This window comes from Mustela erminea, chromosome 6 (assembly GCF_009829155.1).
Source record: "Mustela erminea isolate mMusErm1 chromosome 6, mMusErm1.Pri, whole genome shotgun sequence".
NCBI lineage: Eukaryota > Metazoa > Chordata > Mammalia > Carnivora > Mustelidae > Mustela > Mustela erminea.
In genome coordinates, this window is record NC_045619.1 from 125,737,117 (window position 1) to 125,752,330 (window position 15,214).

Below are 15,214 nucleotides of genomic sequence, written 5' to 3' on the forward strand. Positions count from 1 at the left end.
CAATGACAAGAAGTAACAAATGTTGGTGAAGATGTGGAGAAAACGGAACATTTGTGTACTGTTAGTAAGGAATGTAAATTGGTGCAGTTGATATGGAAAACAGTATGGAGGTTCCTTAAAACATTAAAAATATAAATACCATGTAATCCAGTAATTCTAATACTGGGCATTTGCCCAAAGAAATAAAAATACTAATTCAAAGATATATGTATGCACTCTCAGTTTACTGCAGCATTATTTACAATAGCAAAGATATGGCTAAGTGTCTATTTATAGATGGACACACAATACTCACACACGCAATACAAATAAACATGCATACAATGAAATATTACTTAACCATAAAAAAGATAGAGATCTTGCCATTTGTGAGAACAGGAATGGCCTTAAAGGGAATTATGCTTAGTGAAATAAGTCAGACAGAGAAAAACTATACCATATGATTTCACTTATATGTGTAATCTAAAAACCAAAACAAACAAACAGACTCTTAAATACAGAAAACAAACTGGTGGTTGCCAGAGGGAAGGGATGTTGGGAGATGGGCAAAATAGATGAAGGAGATTAAGAGGTACAAACTTAAGTTATAAAATAATTAAGTCACAGAGATAAAAATACAGCAAAGGAATGTAGTCCATAATACCGTAACAATGTTGTATGGTGACAGATGGTGACTTACTGGGCACAGTATAGAGTAATGTACACAAATGTTGAGTCAGTATGTTGTGCACTTGAAACTAATATTACATTGTATGTCAATTATACTTCAATTAAAAAAAAGCACAACAAACTTTGTGGCACTTTAATGGACCCCAGTCCTATCTTCTATTCTATAGCTCATCACTGCCTCTGAAAATAATAACTGATTTCTAATCATGGCAGGTGCAGAATGAGCTAATTTGCAAAGAATGATGAGTATTTGTCCTAACCTGTCTGGTGGTTCCCTGGAATATGGGTTCAAAAAGCTTGTCTTTATTTTCCCTATTTCAAAACTGGCCTAATTCTAAGGCTGCTTCCCTACAGGCATTTGCTGAAAACTTTTACAGGCTAATATCTTAGCCACTGCTGACCAAGGTGACAGAAAATAGTTGGGAAAACAACAGATTAACTAAAAAGCTTGGGAGGAAAGCTGAGGAATGGGATGCTCTGACATTCCGGGGAATCTAGAAGTCTATGTGCATGCTCAGTGCTGTGAGAATGCTCAAAGAAGACATGAAAATGACAAAGTTCTCACTAACTGATGACCTTGAGTGTCTTTGGAAACACAAAGTAAAGGCGAAGGCAGGGTTGGTTTACAGCCTTCCATAACCAAGGTTGAATATGGAAGGCATCTCCAATACCTACACATAAACTTTGCATGGACTGTAAGAATTTTGGGCTCTAGACATTTAAGCTAAAGAAACAGAGATTTCAGTGGCCACACATGACAAAAAAATACAGACTTCATAAAATGAGTTAAAAAAAGTACTAAACAAACAACTACAATTAGAACAAATAAGAACAAAACCTAGAAAGGAGAGAGAATCTGGTTTCTAGAGTTGCCAAGTTATAATATTCATAATATCTGGTCTTCAATAAAAACAACAAAAATTACAAGGCCAGCAAAGGAAAAAAAGACAATATGTCCCATACAAAGGAATAAAGAAATAAAACTGCACCATCATCACTGTTAAATGCTACAGCATGGATGAACCTTGAAAACATATTGCATGATTGTAATTACATGAAATGTCTATAATAGGTAAATCCACAGGGACGGAAAGTAGATCAGTGGTTGTCATAGAAGCAGAGGTTGAGAACTGGAACTTACTGCTAACAGATAGAGGGTTATTTTACTTTTTTTGGTGTGATGAAAATGTTCTCAAATTAGGTAGTTGCACAACATAGTGAAAAGACTAAAACCACTAAAATGTATGTGATTTTAAATGATGAATTTTGTTATGTGAAATATATCTCAATAAAAAAATTGTAGGGGCGCCTGGGTGGCTCAGTGGGTTAGGGCCTCCTCTGCCTTTGGCTCAGGTCATTATCCCAGGGTCCTGGGATCGAGCCCCACGTCGGGCTCTCTGCTCAGCAGGGAGCCTGCTTCCTCTCGCTCTCTCTCTGCCTGCCTCTCTGCCTACTTGTGATCTCTGTCTGTCAAATAAATAATAAAATCTTTAAAAAAATTCTATAAAAAGCTGGCAACATACATCATATTTAATAATGAAATAATACAATTTTAAGAAATAATTTCAATGATGAAATACAAACTTTCAATGCTGTAAATTTTTGAGATTGAAAATGAAACAAGGATACTTGGTATAATCACTTCTATTCTACATGTATTAGAGATCCTAATTAGTACAAAAGAAATGTATAATATACAGATAAATAGAACTGAAAAATAAGCTTAGCAAGGTGGCTGGATATAGGGCAATTATAGAAAAATCAATTATATTTGTATATACCAAATAGAATTAGAAAGTGAAATTTAGAAGCAATATCATTTATGGTGTCATCTAAAAACATTAAATACACAGGAATAAATCCAAGGAAAAAATATGCAATATTTGCACACAAAAAGTTGTAACACAGTATCAAAAAATATTTTAGATTTATTCATGGTTTTTAGAATCAATGCTGTCTCGGTATCAATTCTTCCAAAACTGACCTACATATATTCAATATACTCTAAATTGAGTACTTCAGCTGAGTAATTTGTGGAAAACAACAAGCTACTTTGAAAATTTATATGAAAACATAAAGTGGTAATCTTACAGAAGGAAAAATGAGCTGAAGAGTTATTGCACCACGTTCTTATTATAAAGCTACAGCAAATTATGATGTAAGGTATTGACACAAGATGCACAAGACTAAGAGAAACAAAGTAGAAAGCCTGAAAACAGACCCACACAGTTATGAACACTTGTTTTAAATGAAGATGGTATTTGTAGAGCTGTAAGAGGCAGTATTTTCATTAAGTGAGCCAACTGGTTTGGAAAACTTTTGAAAAAAATTTATACTTAAGTATTACTTCACCCTAAACACAAAAATAAGTTTCAGACTATTGATTTAATGTGAAAAACAGAACATTAAAGTTTGTAGAATTTTTATGACTTTGAGGTAAGAAAAGATTTCTTAAACACAACACAAAAAACATCAAATATGGAAAGGAAAGGAAAAGCATGATGATTAAAATTAATAACTTTAGTCATCAAAATACACCATTAAGAGAGTGAAAGGGCAAGCCAGAGTTGGATAAAATATGTGTAGAAGATCTATTTATGAAATATATAAAGAACTCTTCACAAATCAGTATGAGAAAACACACGCAACCCAATTTAAAAAAAATACTTGAAAAGACTTCACATAGGAAATTATTAGGGCCCAATAAACATAAGAAAAATTGTTCATTCCATCTTATTGGTCAAAGAATATGCAAATTAAACCATAATTAGATATCACTATATACCTACCAGAATGGTTAAAATATAAAAGACTTGACCAAGTGTTGGCAAGAATGTAGAGTAACTGGAATTTTCATATCCTGCTGCTGAAGTATAAATTGATAAAAAACATTTTAAAAAACTGTTTAGAAGTAAAGTTGAGCTTTACTGCAACTTAACTTCAAAATGGAAATTTACACATATGCATACTAAAGTACAGCAACGTTCACATGAAAAATATTTATTGTAGCCAAAAACTGGAAAAAGCACAATTTTCAACAGAAAATTCTATATTTCTAAATGGACTATGCACATTAATGAAAATGAACAACCTACTGCTACACACAACAATGGACAAATCTTACAAATATAATACCAAATGGAGGAAAGTAGATGTAAAAGAGTACACATGGAATGTGTTATGGATTGAATGTTTGTGTTCCCCCCAAATCATATGTTGAAATCCTAACCCCCAATGTGATGATATTAGGAGGTAGGGCCTTTGGGAGATGATTAGATCATGAGGGTGGAGCCCTCATGAATGGGATTAGTGCACTTATAAAAGAGACCCCAGAGAGCTCTCTCACCTCTTCTGCCATGTGAGGACACAGCGAGAAGACTGCTGTCTATGAATTAGGAAGAGTGCCCTCACCAGACACCGAATCTGCCGGCGTCTTGATCTTGGACTTCCCAGTCTTCAGAACTGTGAGAAATAAATGTTTGTTGTTTAAGCCACCCAGTCTATTATATTTTTGTTATAGCAGCCTGAATGGACTAAAACAGGATGATTCCATTTAGAAACTTCAAACAGCAGGTAAAACTAATCTATGATGTTAGAAGTCAGGACAGTTTTATCTTTGTGGAAGAAAAGGAAGGTAAAGAGACCAGGAGGAAGAATGAGGGAGGCTTCTGGCCAATGGCAATGTTCTAGATCTTCTTGATCTTGGCAACAGTTAACTTGGTTTACCTTATGACAATTCACTCAGCTGTGTATTTATATTTTATGTACTTTTCTCTATTTTATTCAATTAAAATAAATTTTTAAAAGTTTATTTACCTGCTTTTTCTGTGTTTTGTTTCTGTTTTCCAGCCAATCATCCATTTGTTCCTCAATTTCTTCTATAGAAGTTCCATGATCATAAGACTGAATATATGCACTTTCTAAAGGTGTATATACAGGAAATTCAGGTTTTGGCTTTTTTACTTTAACTTTCTTCTGTTCTAAAAATGTTTAAGAGAATCAATTATGAGATTTGTTAAGAAAGAAAAGAATTTTTAACAGTCTACTCATACACCGTACCTTGAAAAAACATATACATACTGTTCTTTCATTAAAACAAAACAAAAAAAAAAAAACAGGGTTATATACAATGGAATATAATTTAGCCATAAAAAGGAATGAAATCTTGCCATTTGCAACAGTATGGATGGACCACAAGGGGATTATACTATGTGAAATAAGTCAGATATGGAGAGGCAAATACTATATGATCTCTCCTATATGGGGAATCTTAACAAAACCAAACAAAAAACAAAACCAAACCAACCCCCACAAAAAACCCAGCTCACAGATACAGAGAACAGATTGGTGGTTGTCCGAGGTGGGTGAGGGGAATGGGAGAAATGGGTGAAAGGGGTTAAAAAAAATTATAATTGCTTTGCTATAAATAGCTAGCTGTTTTATTGTGCTTTAGCTACTGCATTATTTTTAAATAAAACTCAGAGATACTAATGATGAGAGGATGATCATGATATAACCACCACGTCAATTTGTATATACCTTTAGTTTTCAAAGTACTTTTTATGAAACATTTCATACTGTCACAATGAAAAAAGCCTGGTCATAATAGTGACATAATATTGGGCAAGTAACTTAACTCTTAGAACAAGTGTCTATTTTCTCATCTGTAAAAGAAAGCTAAACCTAATCTTCTAAAGTTGCTATGTGGAAAATAATGTAACCCTAACATACCACTTGGTGTAAAAGTGGCTTTTTTTTTTTTTTTTAAGATTTTTATTTATTTATTTGACAGAGAGATAGAGATAGAACACAAGTAAACATAGTTGCAGGCAGAGGGAGGGAGAGAAACAGGCTCTCTGCTGAGCAGGGAGCCCGATGCGGGGCTCGATTCCAGAACCCTGGAATCATGACCCGAGCCAAGGCAGCTGCTTAACCAAATGAGCCACCCAGGTGCCCCTCAAAAGTGGCTCTTGATAAATAGTATATACATTCATCTTTTCAATATTTTAAGAAATGCAAAATTTAATCTGATGGCATCAGAGGCAGTTATCAATAGAGCTCTTAACTGGACTCTTCATTAAAGCCCTTTTGATTAGAGTCCATATTGAGAAGCAATTTAAATCTTAATTGCTATAGTCAAATTCCATAGTCAAATTTCTTATAATAATATCTTCACCATTGTGTATTTGCATATTGTCTAATGCTGATGTAATAAAATTAATATAATATTGTCAGAAATAGATAAATTCCTAGAACAGAGAATCCATAAACATTTTAATTGAGTGGGAAAAGGCTTAAATGCTGGCACAACTGAATACGCATTTGAAGGTAGCTGGCCATCATCTTACACAATACACAAAAATAGATTCCAGTTAGATAAGAGACTTGACTTTAAAAACCCAAACAATAAACATCTTGCAAAAATAAATCTTAAAAACTACAGGTATGAGGAAATCTTAACTAAAACAGAAATATAGATGCTATAGAAATGGTAAAGGACAGAATAAACAAATCAAGAGAGAAAGAATACATTTGAAAGGAATATGTACGATTCAAAGTACAAACAGATGACTGATATACAGAACATATAAGGAGATACTATAAATTGACGAGGGGATAAGCACCCAACAGAAAAAATGGGCAAAGTCACGAAAGAACAAATCCAAATGGCCAAAAAACAAGATACACCCTCTGAAGGTTTATCTTTATCTCTAAAGGTTTATCTTTAACCTCTAAAGGTTAAAGAAATGCAGTTTGAATCAATAACATGATACAATTTTATACCTATCATATGGGCAGAAATTTTTTTTTTATAAGATTTTATTTATTTATTTGAAAGAGATCACAAGTAGATGGAGAGGCAGGCAGAGAGAGAGGAGGAAGCAGGTTCCCCGCTGAGCAGAAAGCCCCATGCGGGGCTCGATCCCAGGACCCCGAGATCATGACCTGAGCTGAAGGCAGAGGCTTTAACCCACTGAGCCACCCAGGCGCCCCCATATGGGCAGAAATTTAAAAATCTTAAGAAAATGTACTGTTGGCAGGGAAAGGGCGATCTCTACATTGGTGGTGGAAATGTGAATTATATTGCAGACTTTTTGGGAAGTGATCTAAGAGAACCTGTTAAAATAAAAAAAAATTTTTTTTCTCCAGCAATTCCCTATTTAAAAGCATTAAAATATAATTGTATATAAGTACATGGTTATATATGTATGTCTGTATGTTATTTGTTATTCATAGAGATACAAAACTGTTAACTTAGTAAATGTATATTAATAAGAGAAATGACTGAATGCATCTATACTAGGGAATATTAAATTTTCATCAAAAGATGTTGAAGTAGAGCTATACCAATTGACTTACAGAGATTTTTATGAATTTGAGTAATAAAAGATGGAGTAAAGCATGTAAGATTCTCTATTTGCAAAACAAAATAATGCCTCTTTAAACCTCTACAAATGTTTGTGTATACATATTCATCTAAATGTATTTTATTATTATTATAAAAGCATGGAGAAAAATATAGATGAACACCTACAAGGTATATAGGGGGTAGAGATAAAGAAAAGAAGAAGCACAGAGACAATGAAGGAAAAGAGAAGGAACATATCACTAAAAAATAAATAATATATATGCAGGTATACTTATGTATTTTTACAAAGTTGTAGATATAAATATAAAAACAAAATTTAAAGATATACAACATAAATCTTCAAACATAATTTCTAAAACCAATAAACCCACAGCTTATAAATATTCACTGATTCTTGCTACTTTACGAATACAAGGCTAAGAATGTAGCATCTAACATTTTGCACTTGGCAACATCTTTCATATGTTAAAAAAATGTGTTTTCAAAACATGTCTAAGGGAAAAAAAGACCTCTATTTGCTAACTACCCTCATCTTTCCTGCAAATTTCTAGTTTCAATAAACTCTATGTAATTAGTATGCGCCCAGCTATCATCAATTTTGGTGTTATAAACACATCCCTATTCATAGTTCATCCAAGAAACACAAATCTAAGAATTTTTTTTAGCAGCATGATGAATTTTATAGGGAAATTCTTGAGTTAAATAAAAAAATAAAGACTATTTTTGCTGGAAGAGTCTTTATTTTTATTTTATTAACATGTAACGTATTATTTGTTTCAGGGGTATAGGGCTTTGGTTCATCAGTCTTACACAATACACAGCACTCACTACAACACATACCCTCCCAATGCCCATCACCCAGTCACCCCATCTACCTACTCCCTTCCCCTCCAGCAACCCTCAGTTTGTTTCCTTAGATTGAGTCTCTTATGGTTTGTCTCCCTTGGAAGAGTAAGTCTTATTGAAATTTAGTAAGTTATAGGCCTTCAGTTAAAATAGATTGGTTCTTAATAACAAGCCTGACAAAGGCTAGAAACAAAAACTAGCCAACCAACCAAACAACAACAAAAATCAAACAACAAAATCCAAAATAAACAAATCAAAAAAGAAGTAAAACCCATGACTGATACCTTAAGTGTCTAGTGACTGAAGAGAAATGGTTTCCTCTCAAAAGAAAAATTTATTCAACATGATTGTCAAAGGAATGAGAAATGAGTCAAATACCATTTTAAGGGGGTCCTTCCATTTAATGCTCTTAGTCAACAAAATGATGCAGAGTTTGGATCCAGCAACAAAAACAAAAACAAAAACAAACCAAAAAACTCTGGCCTGAGTAGCCTACCTTCTCATATATTTGGAAACTTACACTAAACAATTCAACTAATAAGTCAGTTACTTAGATCAAATACTTCCTGTCAAACATTGCAAAAGTGTTTATTATGCTAAGACACATTTGCTGAATAGTGATTTGGGATCTTTGACCATGAACCTGAGGATAATTCTTTAGGTCTTGATTAACACTTGTACCTCTATGGTTTTGAAAACAGTGGAAAAGAGTTCAAATTGAGCAAAGTCATAACATCTTAACTCATTACCTTCTTTTTCTAGCAGGCACAGAGAATTTCTCCTTGGAAATGCACAGACAATAGCGCAGTAGATATTAATGAATGTAACTTGGAAGAGGATAGGAAGGAAGTTTTAATCAGTTTTGAGCACTATACTTAAAATACAGAATGATAAAAATACAGATGATATCAGAAAAGTTATCAAAATAGTAAGGAGATTTGAAATGTCATTAATATAAAAAGTGGCAGAAAAATGAGAAAACAAGAAGTCAGAAAAACTAGATTCTATATCTTTAGTCATATGTCAATACATTAGTATTTCCCTCACATTACTGACCTCTAAGTCTCCACCTGTAAAACGAAATATCTGCCCTACCTATCTCACAGCACAGTTGCGGGAATTAAATCCTGACTTGTGCAGGAATGTGCTCCTAATATTAAGGAGAATATTTAGAACTATGTGCTAAACTAAGCTCTTGATAAAACTCCTTTCACTTCTATCTGCTTCTTCCAATAATAGTTCCCATTCCTTCAACCTCCTGGGGTTCCAAACCTTGGAGCTAACAATTTCCCCTTCTTCTTATATCCTGTATGAAATCCAGTTGGAAATCTTGTCTCTAACTTCAAAATACATAAGAATTCCATTTTGTTACTTTTATCACTCTGATCCAAGCCATCATCATTTCTTGTCTGGATTCCTAAAACAACTCCCAGCTGATTGGTCTCCTTGTTTCAAGTCCTTGTTTCAGTCTGTTCTTAACCTCACAGCCAGACTTCTTAGAACATGTATTAAATCATGTCAGTCCTCTGCTCAACCTTCCTAGGACTTGCCATTCCAGAGTAAAAGCCAAGTTCTTACAGTATAAGGCTCTAAGTGATTTATGCCTTCCATCCTCACCCCATTCATCATCTATCTGACCTCATTTTAATACTCTCCAGCCTCCTGCTGTTCCTCAAAAACATAAAGCTTTCGGGATGCCTGGGTGGCTCAGCTGGTTAAATGTGCCTTCACCTCAGTTCATAATCCCAGAACCCTGGGATGACATGCTCCCAGGGTCCTGGGATCGAGTCCCATATCAGGCTCCTTGCTCAGCCAGAAGCCTGCTTCTCCTTCTGCCTTCCACTGCCCCTGCTTGTGCACACACACTCTCTGACAAATAAATAAAATCAACAACAACAACACATAAAGCTTTCATCTGTTGCCTCTACTGAAACCCACTCCCTCACCAGTCTTGCTTACTCCCTAACCTCCCGCAGGTCTTTTCTCAAATGTCTTTTCATTACTGAGGTCTTCTTTGTCCCTGCAGCAGGCCTGCCACACATCTATCTATCTATCTATTCCCCATCCCTTTTCCTTGTGACTTTTTACTGCAGCATTTATCACTGCTCATCCTATTGACTCTTTCTACATGGGCAAAATGTTTTTATTTAAAAAAATTTTTTTGAGGTTTATTTGAGAGACAGAGAAGGTAAAGGAAGAGGGAGAGAAAGTCTCAAAAAGACACCATGCTCAGTCCATGTGGAGCTCTACATAGGAGCTCGATCTCATGACTCAGAGATCACGACCTGAGCTGAAATCAAGAGTCAGACCTATTGTGCCACCAAGGCGCCCCATATGTGGGCAAAAATTCTTACTTATTTTGTTCACTACTGAATTCCCAGTGCTTGGGACAACATCTGGTGATAAATAAACAGTGAATGAGTGAATGAATGAATGAATGAATGAATGGAAAAGCTCTCACTGTGGACAGATCTGGGACTAGAACTCAGCTTCTGCAATTTACTAGCTCTTTTGCTTAAAGTCCTTTTGTAAAATGGGAATAATGGTAATACTACATCTCATGAATTGTTAATGAGGAGTAATGATATTAAAGCATATAAAATGATTAGAATGGTACTTAGAATATAAAGAACTTGTACAGAACTGTGCAAAAACATAGTATTCTCAAGATTTAAAATTTACTATCCTAATATACATAAGATACAAAGAGGGGAGTTTTGGAGAAAGGAAGAAGTCCTACAATGCTTACGTGGGCCAGGTGAAACAACTAAAGGAAAAGGTCAAAGAAGAACAAATTAATGCATAATTTTCTAAGAATTTTATTTCCGTTTCAATTAAAAAAGCCTGCCAGATGAACGGAAACTCTGAAGGTAGGAGTAAGATCATTTATTCATTCACTCACATTTCATCCAAGTTTGTGAATTTAGTATGTGCCATGAATAACGCACATTAAGAATACAGTACTGTGGGAACAGTTCTATTTAAAAGGGATTACCTTAACTAGAAATTATGTGGTATCTAACTACTATATTTTACCTCATATTGCTTACATACTTTTATGTACTTTCAGGATTTTAAGATGGGTGATTTTTTTTTTTAAAGTCCCTAATACTGGGGTGCCTGGGTGGCTCAGAGGGTTAAAGCCTCTGCCTTTGGCTCAGGTCATGATCTCAGGGTCCTGGGATCAAGCCCCACATCGGGCTCTCTGCTCAGCAGGGAGCCTGCTTCCCCCTTCCTCTCTCTCTGCCTACTTGTGATCTCTGTCTGTCAAATAAATAAATAAAATCTTAAAAAAAAAAAAGTCCCTAATACTATATTAGACAATTGGTAACTTAAATGACTGGTGATTCTAATATAAAACTATCGAGAAACTAGGATGGTGTCACCAGAGTACCATATGAGCTCAAGTTATAGACCAGGCTTTTGTTTTTCAAAATACTTTTCCTAAAAGGGGAACAAGTCATAGAACTGACTGCTTATGAAGTATGTCATATTACTTAGCTTCTCTAAATTTCTTTATTTTGAACACTAAAGTACTGCTTGAAAAAAATGTACATAAGCTAGAAGCCACCTCTTCAGGAGTAATTTTGTAATTTTGCCTCCTTACAGAGAATCAGTTATAAAGAAGCAAATAAGTAAATGTAGTTGTTTATATTTAATTCTGGGGTACTGTATCACAATTGCAAGTGTTTGATGCTTTTGTAAAGAAGGATTTAAAAAAATCACTTTAAAAAAGTAATTCAAAACTTCCAATTCTAAAAAAATGGGGTAAAAGTACTTTTTCATACTCCTCCCCCTAATAAAATGGAAAACCCCTAAACATTATGTATGAAACAAGCACAGGAAGACTGATTTTTGAAGAGAAGACAGGCCAGCTAGGTATGGCGGACACGACGAACACCGAGGTGGTGAGCGCCCTCAGGTTCCTTGCATAATAAGACAAGCTTAGGTAGTAACGGATTTATACTTCACGCAAATAAGGGACAGAATTGTGGCCAACATTTTCTTGCCAGAGAAGGCTAACAAGAAGCCTAGACTTCTGCCACTGTGAGGCTGTAATAATGCCCCCCAAGCTCCCTACCAGGACGTGGAAAAGACTTTCCTGCTGAGAGATAATAAGGGTCCCCTTCCCCTGTAAAGTCAGGGATGGGGTAGGGCTAACGTAGGCTAATGGGAAAACTAGACTTCATGTCTACCCAGAGGTAATGAGGCATCCCTCCCCTCCCTGCCACCATGGCTTCAGAGAAAGCCTTGAGGACAGTCAGTGCTTTTACAACTTCCCAGGAGTAAAGAGACCAATCCTCCACAGCATCAGCAGAGGCCCGGCGGGGAACTCTAAGTGGGCATTCTTGCCTATCCCAGCGAGGGGATGTCAGTTGAGTGTTATCAGTGTGGCCTATTTGTAAGTGAGAACACCCACACTTGCCCAGCCCTAAGAAGATTCACAAGCACCCTCTCCCTCAGCTATAGAACAGGCCGTGGACTTCCTGAGTGTAACAGTGTAATAGGGCAGCAACTTTCCCCCTTTTCAGTTCAGCTAGAGCATTGTCAGAGAACATTAGCTAAGATAGAGTATATTCAGAGTATTATAATACCCCAATATTAAATAATATTCAGAGTATTATAACATAATACCCCAAATGCCCAATTTTTTTTTAAGATTTTATTTATTTATTTGGCAGAGAGAGATCACAAGTAGGCAGAGAGGCAGGCAGAGAGAGAGAGAGGAGGAAGCAGGCTTCCTGCTGAGCAGAGAGCCTGATGCGGGACTCGATCCCAGGACCCTGAGATCATGACCTGAGCCGAAGGCAGCGGCTTAACCCACTGAGCCACCCAGGGGCCCCCCCCAATTTTTTTTTTTTTAAGATTTTATTTATTTGTGAGAGAGAGAGAACATGAGCATAAGCAGGAAGGGGGAGTCAGAGGGAGAGGGGACACAGGCTCCCACTGAGCAGGAAAGCCCCACATTGACTCTGACTCAGGGCTCAATTTCAGGACACCTGGGAAATCCCTCATCATACCAAGAACCGAGAATACCTCAATTTGGATGAAAAAGATAATCAACAAGATGAAAAAGAGATCCAAAGTATTTGACTAGGATTTTATAGTAGCCATATAAAAATGGTCTGATAGTAATGAACATTCTCAAAAGAAATGAAGAAATTAAAAATCAATAGCAAAGACACAGAAGACATACAGAAAACCAAATGGAAATATCAGAACTGAAAATGTGGTAACTAAAATTAAAAATTTAATGACTGAGAACTCAGCAGAAAAATGGAACAGAGAAAGTAATCAGTTAACTTGAAGAAAGAATGATAGAAATTGTCTAATCTGAAAAACAGAGGGGGGAAAAAAAGAACAGAGTCTTGGGGACTTGGGGGCTATAACAATACTTCATTAAACAACAGCAGAATACACATTCTCTTCAAATGCCCATGAGATATATACTAAGCTAGAACCTATCTTGGAGCATGAAACACCTCAACAAATTTAAATGAATTGAGATGATACAGAATGGGTTTTCTGACAAAAATGGAATCAAACCAAAATTCAGTTAACAGATAACAGGAAAATCCCCAAATACTCAGAAAATAAACAGCTTAATATTTAAATACTTAAGTAATCCAGGTTATCAAAGAGGATGTCTCAAGGGAAAAAAATACTAAACTGAATCAAATGAATAACTACTGGATCAAAATATGTGGGACACACCCAAAACAGTGCTGAGAGGAATTTAAAGCACTAAAAGCTTACTTTAGGAAAGATGAAAAGCCTCAAGACCTTAATCAAGGCTTCCACATCAAAATCAAACAAAATCAAAACAAGCACAAGAGGGGTGCCTGAGTGGCTCAGTGGGTTAAGCCTCTGCCTTCGGCTCAGGTCCTGATCCCAGGGTCCTGGGATAGAGCCCCGCATCAGGCTCCCTGCAGGAAGCCTGCTTCCCCCCACCCCCTGCCTGCCTACTTGTGATCTCTCTCTCTCTGTGTCAAATAAATAAATAAAAAATCTTAAAAAGAAAAAAACAAGCACAGGAAAGCAGAAGGAGTAATAAAAATAAGAGCAGAAATAAATGAAATAGAAAACAAAAGCAATAGATTAAAAAATATCAATGAAACAAAGAAAAAGCTGTTTGAAAAGATCAATAAAATTGACAAACATCTGGCAAAACTGAGAAGGAAAAAAAAAAGAGAGAGAAGTTACCAGTATTCGCACTGAAACAGGAGAAATCACTACAAGACATGCAGACACCAAAAGGATAAATTAGGATTAGAAACTATACACACATAAATTTGACAATTTAGATGGAATTGACCAATTCCATCTTGAAAAATACAAACTACCCCAAGTCACCCATAAAACAGATACATAAAAGAAATATTTGAGTAAACCCTGTGAAAACAAAGGGGTTTAATTCATAATTTTAAAACTTCTAAAATAGAAATATCCAGTCTTAAATGGTCCCACCAGAGAATTCTATCAAATGTTTACAGAATTAACACCAATTCAACACAGTCTCTTTCAGAAAATAGAAGGGAGAATGCTTCCTAATCCCTTACATGATGTTAATACTACTCTAATACCAAAATCATACAAAGACAGTACAAAAAGGAAAAACTAGAGACCAATATCTCTCATATAGGTACAAAAATCTTTAGCAGAATATCAGCAAATAGAATTTAGCAATATAGAAAAAGAATTACACACTATGGCTAAACGGTACTTACTGCAGGGATGTAAATCTAGTTCAATACTCAAAATCCAATCAATATAATCCACCAAATTAATAAGCAAAGAAATATCACATGATATTAGCTGACACAAAAAATTAACAAAATTCAACACCTAGTCATGATAAAAGCTTAGAAAACTAGGAACAGAGTAAGATTTCCTCAGTTTCATATAGAGCATCTAACACAAAACCCCTACAGTTTACGTACTTCATGGTAAAGTGCTAAATGCTTTCTACCCAAGGTTGGAAACAAAGGAAGCATGTCCTCTCTCACCACTCTCAGCAACATAGTTCTGGAAGATATAGCTAGCAAAATAAGAAATGAAAAGGTAATAAAATGCATATAGGTTGAAAAGGAAGAGAAAAAAACTATCCCTATTATCATATGACATGATTATCCACATAGAAAATTCAAGGAATCTCATAAAAACTCTTGTATTTAACAAGTAAATCTAGCAAGATTGCAAGATACATACCTACATATAAAAACCAACTGCATTTCTTTATTTGCAGTGAACATATGGAAATTGAAATTAAAAACCCAATACCATGTATAATCACTCAAAATAAAAAGAGAAATACTTAGATATAAATCT

At 35.3% G+C, this 15,214-nt stretch overlaps 1 protein-coding gene across 1 annotated transcript in view; it reads right to left on the reverse strand.

Annotated features, from left to right (window-relative positions):
* DNAJC1 (DnaJ heat shock protein family (Hsp40) member C1) overlaps positions 1 to 15,214 on the reverse strand; it is a 236,006-nt gene that overhangs the window by 120,552 nt on the left and 100,240 nt on the right. The window contains exon 8 of the mRNA XM_032349597.1: positions 4,486 to 4,649. Coding sequence (XP_032205488.1) covers positions 4,486 to 4,649 — 164 coding nt within the window. The remainder of the gene's footprint in view (positions 1 to 4,485; positions 4,650 to 15,214) is intronic.